Source organism: Lolium perenne, chromosome 6 (genome assembly GCF_019359855.2).
Source record: "Lolium perenne isolate Kyuss_39 chromosome 6, Kyuss_2.0, whole genome shotgun sequence".
Taxonomy (NCBI): domain Eukaryota; kingdom Viridiplantae; phylum Streptophyta; class Magnoliopsida; order Poales; family Poaceae; genus Lolium; species Lolium perenne.
This window is the reverse complement of record NC_067249.2, coordinates 267215299-267226564: the sequence shown is the minus strand read 5'-3', so window position 1 is coordinate 267226564 and position 11266 is coordinate 267215299. Positions and strand designations below refer to the sequence as shown.

Genomic DNA, 11266 nt, shown 5'->3' with positions numbered 1-11266 from the left:
TGAGAAGGGCATCGATGATTTCTATTTGCACCAAGGATTCTTGTTCAAGGGCAACAAACTTTGTATTCCCATGTCTTCGCTTCGCCTTTTGCTCTTACAAGAATCGCATGCATGGTGGTGGTCTTATGGGACACTTTGGACGAGAGAAGACATATTCCATGCTCTTCACTCACTATTATTGGCCAAGAATGTACCGCGACGTGGAGCGCCTTTGCCGACGGTGTACAACATGCTTACAAGCTAAGTCAACTTCCAACCCCTATGGTCTTTATACACCATTGCCTATTCCTCATGCTCCTTGGTCCGATATAAGTATGGATTTTGTGCTAGGATTGCCTAAAACCAAATATGGTCATGATTCAATTTTTGTAGTGGTTGATCGATTCTCTAAAATGGCTCATTTCATACCATGCTCCCGAACGGATGATGCTTCACACATTGCTTCCTTGTTTTTTAGGGAAATTGTGAGACTCCACTGTGTACCAAGAAGCATTGTGTCGGATCGAGATGTCAAGTTCATGAGGTACCTTTGGAAGACACTAATGGCCAAGTTCAACGTCAAGCTTTTGTTCTCATCATCCTCGCACCCACAAACCGATGGGCAAACCGAAGTGGTGAACCGAAGCCTCTCCACACTACTCCGCGTCCTTGTCAAGAAGAATTTGAAGTCATGGGAAGATTGCATCCCGCATGCGGAGTTTGCCTACAACCGCGCAAAGCACTCTACAACAATGAGAAGCCCATTCATGGTTGTCTACGGGTTTGAACCACCTACGGTGATTGACCTCCTTCCTCTTCCACTACACGAGCAAGTAAACATGAACATCGACAAGCGAGCACAATACATGAAGAAGCTACATGAAGATACAAGGGCGACAATCGAGCAACAAGTTCTTCGCCAAGCAACACGCCTCAACATGATGAAAAAGCCACGGATCTTCAATGAAGGCGACCTAGTGTGGATACATCTTCGCAAGGACCGTTTCCCTCAAGAAAGAAACTCCAAGCTCAAGCCCCGAGGCGATGGTCCCTTCAAGGTCCTCAAGCGCATCAACGACAACGCTTACGCATCGACATACCAACATCCAAGTACTTGGTGAGCAACACATTCAATGTGTCCGACCTCTCACCCTATCATGGCGATGAGGAGAACATCGAGTTGAGGACGACTCTTTCCCAAAGGGGGGGAGATGATACGGGGTGGCCTTCGGACACCACTGCCTCAAGACCGACAAGCCCTCCTCATGGTCCAATGACACGAGCTCGAGCCCAAGCCCTACACCAAGAGGTGAATTCGCTCCTCTCCACGTATGCTTTTGATACCCCTTTGGATGGCTTGCTACCTCATGCCAATACCCTATGTTCAATCAGGTACATCGACCAAGACGCGAGCCATGGAGACCAAGACAATGGATAGAGAGCTGGAAATGATGAAGATGGAGCTACAGTGCCCAGGCCGGAACTTCCGCCCCCCAGGACCGGAACTTCCGGCCAGATGCCCTCAAGATGCCTTCCAGCGCCCATGGAAAAGGATCCAGCCGGAACTTCCGCCCCAGAGGACCGGAACTTCCGCCCAAGTTCCGCCCAAGTTCTGAAAGTCCATCAAAACCATACTGGATGTTACTGCGAGGAAATGGCCGAATTCCGGAACAAGGCCGGAACTTCCGCCCCGACCGGAACTTCCGGCCCGCAAGACCGGAACTTCCGCCCATTGCCGGAACTTCCGCCCAGAACGACCGGAACTTCGCCCCATCGAACTTCAGCGAGACATCACTTTTCAGCGTGTAACTTACCCCTTCGCCCCCACCTATAAATAGTCTTGTTGGCTCAGATCTCAGATTAGACTTGATGTGAAATTAACCCTGAGCTTAGCTCACCCTTGTGGGAACCCTACCTAGATCTTTGATCTTGTACCCACCCGGGCTCCTTATCGACTCGTGAAGATCTCTTTGGTGACTTCTACCGTTTGTTTGATCTTTTGCTTGCACTTCTACCTATTTGTTCTTTTGCTTGCACTTCTATCAACCTTCCGGTCTTTTCACCCTTCTAGATCTTGCGAGCTTCGATTTGTCGATCTCTTTGCGGGACTTCTACCGGAAGGCCTTTTCTCGCAACCTCTATCGAGTTGGTGGTTCGGGCCAACGAGGGAAAACAGATTTGTGTGCGTGTCTGTGTGTTGTATCCCCACGATTCCCCTACGTGTTCTTCGTGTTCATCGCGTTCATCCACCTCCCCCACGAATTCCACCCAAATCCGTGAAGATCGGGCACATCCTTGGGCTTAGCCCTTATCAGTAGTTCTCCATGAAACTGTTCATGAATTGCATCGAAAGAATTTGAATGGAGTGATTTTAAAGATTGACTTCAAAAAACCTATAATAAGGTAAAGTGGTCTTTCTTGCAACAAACTCTCCGAATGAAAGGTTTTTCTGATGAGTACCGTGCGTTGATCAATAGTTTCATCTCGGGGAGGGGGGAGTGTTGCCATTAAAGTCAATAGTCGTGTGCGTTGATCAACTGTTCCTAGAATTTTTAAGCATATTCTCATCCCGTTTGCCGCTCATTTCTCCTGTCCGTCGCTCCATCTCCCGCGCCCCTCCAGTTCACGCCGCGCAAAATCCTCGCCGCCGAAGAAGAGAGCTCCGGTGAAGTCAGCGAAGGCGCCAGCGAAGCCGCGCATGGTGTCGCCGAAGGAGAGGCCGGTAAGCATGTCGCATGAGGCGTGGGATGAGAAACGTTGTTGCGCACTCATCACGGCCGACCACAGAAGGCGCCTCATCACCGCTAAGGCACACAAAGCCGAGGCCGCAACCGAAGTGCGCCTTAGCTTAGGTGGCTCACCCTCGTCCCTGGGGTACTTCGCGGAGGCACCGTCTCTCTCGCAGATGCGGTTGTCCCAGATGGACGGCCGCGTCCACTACTCCCCCGAGTACGCCGAGAGCGGCATCGTCGACACCAGCGCGACGTTCTCACTGGATTTGGCACCGAGGGGCAGCGGCGCCTTTTGCTTCCCCGACCTAAACGCATCGCCAGATCTACGCCATCGCGTCCCGGGCAGCAAATCCGGCCACGTGACTAATGGCACCGACCTCCCCGCAGCCTCTTCAGCGGCGACAGCAGGAGCGCCCACCAGGTGTTCGGTAGCACGTCCGGCGTGTCCATGGGCGAGTCAAAATCGTTTTTTGGCATAGATGGACGGCGCCGACACCCTGAGTGGCTTCATCCGCAGTGACAGCTACGAACCCGGCGTCGGCGACGACGACTATGATGAAGAGGCCGGCAGAGAGGAGGAGGACGCCGAGAATGAGGAGGGTGGGGAGGTGCTGATCGACGCCGACACCGGCGTGACAACGACCAAGAAGAGGAAGAAGCCGACCACCGGCACTCGTGGGCCTAGGTGGAAGGCCTTGGAGGATGAGTGCATCATCGACTTGTTTAAGGTAGTGAGCTTCTACCCCATAACCGATGCCAATCAAACCTCTAGAAAGTACTACAAGTGCCTCGTTGATCAATTCAATGAGAGAACTAATTATGGTGATTACGCCACCATCCACATGATTCGGAACGAGGGCGTCCTCTCTCACCGTTGGAACATAATCAAGGCGGCGTGTAGCAAATTTCATGGCTACTTCGAGAAGGTCAAGAACCGGAAAGAGAGCAGCAAAATGATAAAGGATTGGGTACGTTAGTTCTATGTCCATTTGATCATGTGTCATAGCTTATCTTGTTGTCATGCATTACTTCAAGAAACTTGATCATGTGTTATTATTCATTTGCTAGTTCTTCAACACCCTTGAAATGTACAAGAGTCAAAATGAGGGCAAAGATATCCTCTTAATGCATTGATTCAATAAACTTGAGGGTTGCAAGAAGTGGGACGCCGTCCGGTTCACTCTCAACAAGGACGGCGCCGTAGAAGATGGGACGGTCGAAGCTGTCGCCGCCTCCACCGGGCGCCCAATCGGTAACAAGAAGGCAAAGGCTGAGAGGAATGCGGCGCCGGGATTGGCCGCCATACGCCTCCTTCAGGAAGATGATGCCCTACTTCTCCATGGAGAACTATCCGTCACCATGTGGAAAGCAATAATGGATAAGCAAGATGTGAAGATTGAGTTGGAGAGGGAGAAGATGGAGGCGACGAAGATGGAACCTCAGCCACCGCCATGAAAGCCACGAATGAAGCGACGCAGCTTTCGTTGGCCAAGATGACTCTAGAATCCAAGATATAGATGGCGGACATGGCGGACATGCATTCATTGGCAAGGGCGTGTCACGAGATGTACCGCGAGCGCATCGGCAAGGAGGTGCTAGCGGCGCAAGCTGCTGCGGCGACGTCCGTGACAGCGTCGACACCAGCGATGTTCATGCCTTTGCCGACGCCCGTGGAGCCCGTGTCAGCGATGGAGGTGTCGCTGGCATTCTTGTGATCATTTGGCCTCGAAGTCCAACTTGTTTTTTTTTTGGCAGCCCGACTATGCATTATGGTGATTTGGTGGCCGTATGTTAACCTAGATTTTATATTCGAAAACCTAAATTCAAATTTCTATCCATATTTCTTACATTTTATTTAAAAAAATTCTATTGGAACCGTTGGTTTTGGGGATGCCAGAAGCCCATTCTCCAAATGGAGAAAGATGTGCCGACGTTTCTGATTGGGTTGTGCCAGGCTGCCGCCAGCACACCTGCCGGCACGTATTTAAGACGTCAGTGGAGATGCTCTAAATTTATAAAATCGGACGAGCGACCGAAACTATGCATTTGACCGGGGTCCTGTGTTCTGCTGACATGGAGCAACAAAGAGTTTGCTTGGTAGTGTTTGGTTGCTTTTTACCATGTTGACTATATACAAAACAAAGTACGCATCCTTCTCTGACACGAAGTATTGGTAATCTCCTCTGGCTGATGCGCGTGCAGTGGCCTTCACCGTTGGATAGAAAAGAGTAAAAATGAAAAAATGAAAAAATAGGAAAGTGCTTCTAAATTCCAATGGATGTCAAGCCGGAATATAGAAAACTTAGCACTAAAATTACTGAAATGGAAGCATGCGGAAATGTGTAATTGTCGACATTTGACATCACCGCAGGCAGAGGCCCCGGACATCAATGCAGAGTCTAGAAATACAACAGAATGAACGCACAGATAATTGCACAAGATAAATACTGAACTAAGCATAGATCATTTCAGAGCAGCTTAATAGGACATCAATCAGGTTACTCGGAGCAAAATCCCAGCACATGAACTCAATTCACTTTCACTGCAGTCAGCAGAGCACATGTTCAACAGTAACAAAACTCGTTACACTTTTACTGCAGAAACAAGGCGACGTTACGAGCAATCTGAAAGTGTCTTTCGGAACTGGTCCACTCAACACAAACTCTTGTTTCAGAGGCACCTAGAACTCAAGGGCGTTCAGAACTCAAGGGCGTCTGTTCCGAAGGAACCGTAGATGTAACTCCCCGAATCCTCATCAGCAGTAGGGACATACCCGCCCTTGCGGGCCTGGGAATGTTTCTTGATGCAGCGAAGAGAACCGGTCTTCGGGACCCAGGGTACCTCGACGCAAACTCTGGCTGTATACAGATAAGATAGTAAGCACCTACTCAGGTTAATTTTCAATTAAGAAATGATCCTCCATTAGAGGACATTATACTCCAATCGTGAAAACAAACATAATAAATAAGTCATGTCATTTTATAAGGATAATAAGTTAATGTACTGTTTTGTGGGGGACAGGTGTTTAGTTGATAAACTGGGAAGTCCATTGCCATACTATGAACCACTCCACCTGTACTAGAGTATGATCATTCCACGCAAGAATCTACAGCATGATTAGCTGAAAGTGAACTCACTACTAAACTAGCATTTTCTGGAACCAAGTTCTTGTTAACACAAGAATGGTAAAATCACAAAGCTTGTCAACACAAGAATGATAAAATCACGAAGCTTTTGTCAACACAAGAATGGTAAAATCAAAAAAAACTGTTGTCAAAGATCTGTCACAGCATATCTAGGCTTTCACAAGCATTCTTGAAACTTACAGCTAAGCAAACACTAAAAGTGTATATTATTTTTTGGTTTAAAAGATGGCTAATGCAGTCATATAATCGCAAAGATCTTGTCAAAGATCTGCCAACAATATCCATGGCTTTCTCAATCAAGCAGAAAGTTAATATAAAACTTGCATCTAAGAAAACATGACCTGGACTCCAAAATAAGTCATGCATTCTATGAGGATAGTAAGTAAATGTAGTGTTTTATGGGTGACAGGTGTTAAGTTGATAAACTGGAAAGTCCATTGGCATACTAGAGTATGAGCATTCCACGCATGAGTCTACAGCATGATTAGCTAAAAGTGAACTCACTACTAAACTGGCAATTTCCGGAACCAAGTAAACAAAGTCAAGAACTAAGCAACATGGCACTGCTAACTAATGATCATCAAAACACACAAATGCAGCAAAATTTATCATGTCAGGCATTATTATACACATGATGAAATGAAAATATCTGGACTAATTAAGGAGGGCACAATGTGGTTCAGTTGAGCAACTGAATCAAGATTTAGCCTAACACTGTGTTTGGATGCATAGAATGAGCCATGGAATCGTGGAATCTGGAATTGGGAACCAGTTTCCACCGTTTGGATTGCGCTCTGAATTTGCTCCCGGAAACCGCCCCAAATTCCAAGCCACCCCCACCTCGCGTGCAAAGAGCCCACGCTCGATTCCGAGCTCGCTCCCTCGGAAAGGCTTGGAAACTGATCCGCCCGCCCGTACCTGTTGGCTCTCGAGAAAACAGAGGCAGGCTCCCTCCTCCCGTATCCCTCCTCCCGTCTCCATGCTCCTCCTCGTTCGTTGTCCTTCCCGTCGGCCATGGCGAGCTCCTCCCCCTGCCGCCAACTCCGGCCGCCGTCCCTCCCCGTTCGCCGTCCCTCCCATCTCCCTCCCTCGTCCCGCCCTATTCCCCTGGAGGCGCCCCTCCCCCTGCTGCCAACTCCGGCCGCTGTCGATTCCCCTGCAACCGCGCTGCAGCGAAGTCGCCCCTCCCCCTGCGCAACCTCCAGCCCGCCCCGACGCACGGCCTCAACGGGATTCCACCGGCCTCAACGGGAGCCGGCCGATTCCGGCCGCAGCCAGCCGATTCTGGCTACCGCCGGCCGACGACTCCCTCACGAGCCAGGTCATGACCCCTCAGTCGATTCGGTCGGGCACTGACGGGATCTATTTGTTCGTTTCCAAAATATATTTTTTTCGAAAAATATTGTTTAAAATCAACAAAATATCAAATTCTATGGCTTGTACATTCAGTACATCCAAACAGGATTTGGAATTGGTTACACCCCTTTGATTCTAACATCAAATTCTAAGCACATCCAAACAATAGAATTCGGATTGGAAGCCAATTCATTTCAATCATAGATTTGGAATTTCTAGTCCAATTCAATTCCATTCTCAATTCTATGCATCCAAACACAGCGTAAGTAAACTTGAACACTGCGTGCATGCATGGGTAATTATTTACTTAACACAGTGTGGTAAGCACAGTACACTATAATGCTACAGCTTCCTTTACCAACACCAAAAAAAAATCAAGGGATGAACTTGCAAGAAGCATAAAACGCTGAGTTGCACATGAGTGTACAGCATGATTAGCTAAAAGTGAACTCACTACTAAACTGGCAATTTCTGGAACCAAGTAAACAAAGTCAAGAACTAAGCAACATGGCACTGCTAACTAATGATCATCAAAACACACAAATGCAGCAAAATTCATCATAACAAGCATTATTATACACATGATGAAATGAAAATATCTGGACTAATTAAGGAGGGCACAGTGTGGTTCAGTCGAGCAACTGAATCAAGATTTAGCCTAAGTAAACTTGAACACGGCGTGCATGTATGAGTAATTATTTACTTAGCACAGAATGGTAAGCACAGTACACTATAATGGTACAGCTTCCTTTACCAACACCAAAACAAATCATGGGATGAACTTGTAAGAAGCATAAAACGCTGAGTGCACATCAGTGTACAGCCATTGCATCAGCTTATATGATACAGAATTGAACAGAAAGACAAGCCACCCCCAAATTATTTTCGAAACAGAGTTTGACAAGTACTTGGATACGGAAACGAACGAAACAATACTACTAGTACGATTCTTCTGATGGTGGCACAACAAACGGGGGAAGGGCAAGCATGGTGTCAGAGAACTGCACAGATATCCTCGACGAAAACAATAGTCGAATGTGACGAGTACGCAGAGGAGCATGGAGGCATGTGCAGGTAATTATCTCACCTTCCGGCACAGGGACGTACTCCTCCTGGCGAGGCGCGTTGGGGTTCCTTGGGGCACGGCGAGCGGGAACCTCGGTCCAGGGGTTCCTGACAAGGATAGAATTAGATCGACGGCACAGGGCACAACAACACAAATCAACAGCAGTAGAAAGCAACAGATCGATTATTAGATTACTCGGTGTTGTCGACGGCGAGGACGGCAGGAGGGAGGGCGAGGCCGATCTCGACACCAGGGAGGACGGCCGCGGGAGGGAGGTCGGGCACGACCTGGACGACGGGGTGGACGGCCGCAGGAGCGAGGGCGGGCCCGATCTGGACGACGGGGAGGAGGGCAGGAACCGGGAGCGCGCCGGCAGGGAAGCCGACGTAGGGAGCCTGGAGGCCGTCGGCGAGGACGCCGATCGCCGCCATGTCGGCCTCATCGAAGTCGTCGCCCTCATCGAAGTCGCCGAGCTCGCTCTCGTCGTCGAACACGTTGTCGTCGTCGTCGAGGCCGGCGAGGACCTGGAACCTGTTCCCGGTAGCCATCCTCCATTTCGAAACAGAAGCAGGTCAGATCGCGAAACCAGATCGGGCAGAAGAAGCAAGGAGGCACTCTCTGGGAAGAGGAACGAGGTCAGAGGGGTCGGTTCACTCACTCGGCCTGGCGCGCGGTGGTTCTCCGGGCTCCGGTCGGCGAGATCGGCGGCGGCGACTGGAGGCGCAGTGGTCGAGATCGGAGACGGTGGCGAGCGGAAGAGAGTGGATGGGAGGTGGGGATCGGGGTTATAAAGACGAGCTTTCCGGTGGCTTGTCTCCGGGCTCCGGCTGGATCGGCTGCTGGGCCGCACGGGAGGTGGATTTGCTCGCTGGCTGTGTGGGCTTTCATGGGCGGCAGGCAATTGCTGCTGCCTGCGCGCTGAACAAGGCTGACTGGCTCCAATGCTCCGCTCGCTGGATCGACAGGCCGATTGGAGCAGCTGGGCTGCAGGAGCTGCTGCAGAGGATCCGCTCAACTGAAGAAGAAAAAAAACTTGTGCAGACCGCCAGTCCTTGGCTTGGGAGGGGATTTGGCACCAGGATCCCACCTCCAAACGCCAGAGGATTGCAACCCCGGCGGATCTCCTCTGCAGCGATGCTGCCCCGCCCTCCTCCTCGACGCCATCCCTGCAGCGATTGATTGGGTTGCAACTTCAGTCAAAGGATAGAAACCAGCCACCGGCACCGGCGGCTGGTCTCTACGCTTGGACAGATGCTGAACCTGTATGCTCGCGGATCGACAACTTGCCTCGCCATAGCTTCTGGTGGAAACTGTATGCTTGTGGATCGAGATGCGGATCTCATGGTGAGGAGATGTAGGCTTGGAGATTCCGAACACCTTTCTGAGGCACAGAGAGGAGGACAAGAACTCTGCTGTGCTCCCTGAGGGTGAAACCAGGCTGCTGTTCTTGAGAGGAAGAAAATGTCCATGGGAGGAGGAGCAAGAACAGGTCCGGCTTCAAGGTGGGTGGAGCTAGCTGGAGGAGGAAGACGAAGACTAGTAGTAGGTAGTACTCCTACTCAATCAACAAAGCAAAAGAGGGGCAGGGGCAGGGGCAGGGGCAGGGCAGAGTGCGACCCCATTATATGGACGGACGAGAGGCCAAGGTGCCCCGGTTGCTTGCCAACAACCATCGACTCGATTCGACTCTCACGGAGGGCCAGCCAAACCAAATCGTGTCACCGCGGAAACGTCTCCCGGTTCATACGTTCCCTCCTTCCCTATTGTTAGCTAGCCACCGAACAGAATTTGACCTGTTCGATACAAACAGGAGGGAGTATATCTTTTCAAAATATACCGCCGTGCACAGCTCATGGCGGTGCAACTAATTTTGCCGTATCTTCTCCTCATCTCCTGCCCATCTGTAGCAAATTCATACTTAAATCCCATGATTTCAGCTTTCCAAATTCAGGCCGCTTTTAATCCTTACCGATTAACACAGGGCGGCTGAATCAAACCGATTTAAACGCTTTCCAAATATATACAGGCCGCTATTGATCCTTGCCCATTAACACAAGGCGACGGTTTCGTCTCAAATTCAGCAGGTAGTATGTCTAGTGCACGACACTCTTCCATCGTCCGCGCACTTTGATGTGATCATCACGTCGCGTTCAAATCTTTACTATTAAATCTTTACTAGTTGAATGCCCGTGCGTTGCTACGGACACACCTCTCCTAGCCTCTTTACAACTTTAACCCTAAAATGCAAGATGAGAACGAGTTATCTTCCTCCTCTACCCCGCTCCACCGTCACATCTCCCTTCTCTAAACAAAAGATTCAGAGTATATATATATCAACGGGAGAGAGAATGCACTTCTCAATTATGAGAAACAGAGACAAATCACTTCCCAGTTTGTTGTGCAGGTTTCCTTTTATGATTCGTGGTGCCCAGGCACCATGGTGCACCAGTTAGTTTACCCTATACATGTATATATATGAATAATCGACAATTCTAACATATTTTAATTTTGGGAGTCCAAAATAAAGCACATGATACATTTAACTCAAACAGCTAGCTCCCTCAGTATATTCAATCATCATTGAAATTGGTCCAAAGAGGAAAAGTACAATTTTCCAATCAAATATGTTTAGTAAGCCAACATCTTCCATCAAAATAGAAATTGGATATCGGAAGTACTGTTCAAAATTTAGAATTGATTCGTAGTATCTCATTTCCAAAGTCAAATATGAAGTATCTTTTTTTAAGATCATTGCCAAGTACTATACCAAATATCTCCTATCCACTCCGTAAATTTTAATTCTGGCTTGTTAAACGTGAGACAACACGAACACATAATTATCTCATTTTTCTAGCCATGGTTTATGTCTTATGTACTTGTCCTGCTATTTGAAAATTAAATTAACAACAATCATCTACATATGTACAGGTTAATAATGAAAAACCAGGTAGAGAAGCAATAATACAATCACACTAAAAGTATTAATC

The 11266-nt window shown here is 48.8% G+C and overlaps 1 protein-coding gene across 1 annotated transcript; it reads right to left on the bottom strand.

Moving 5' to 3' along the window:
- Positions 1 to 5209: 5209 nt before the first annotated feature.
- On the bottom strand, positions 5210 to 9873 carry LOC127305546 (uncharacterized). The gene is made up of 4 exons (XM_051336017.2): positions 8938 to 9873; positions 8475 to 8828; positions 8301 to 8386; positions 5210 to 5569 (listed from the first exon to the last, which is right to left on the bottom strand). Exons 1-4 carry the CDS (start codon positions 9165 to 9167, stop codon positions 5409 to 5411), a joined length of 831 nt encoding a protein of 276 aa, XP_051191977.1. The 5' UTR covers positions 9168 to 9873; the 3' UTR covers positions 5210 to 5408.
- Positions 9874 to 11266: the final 1393 nt, after the last annotated feature.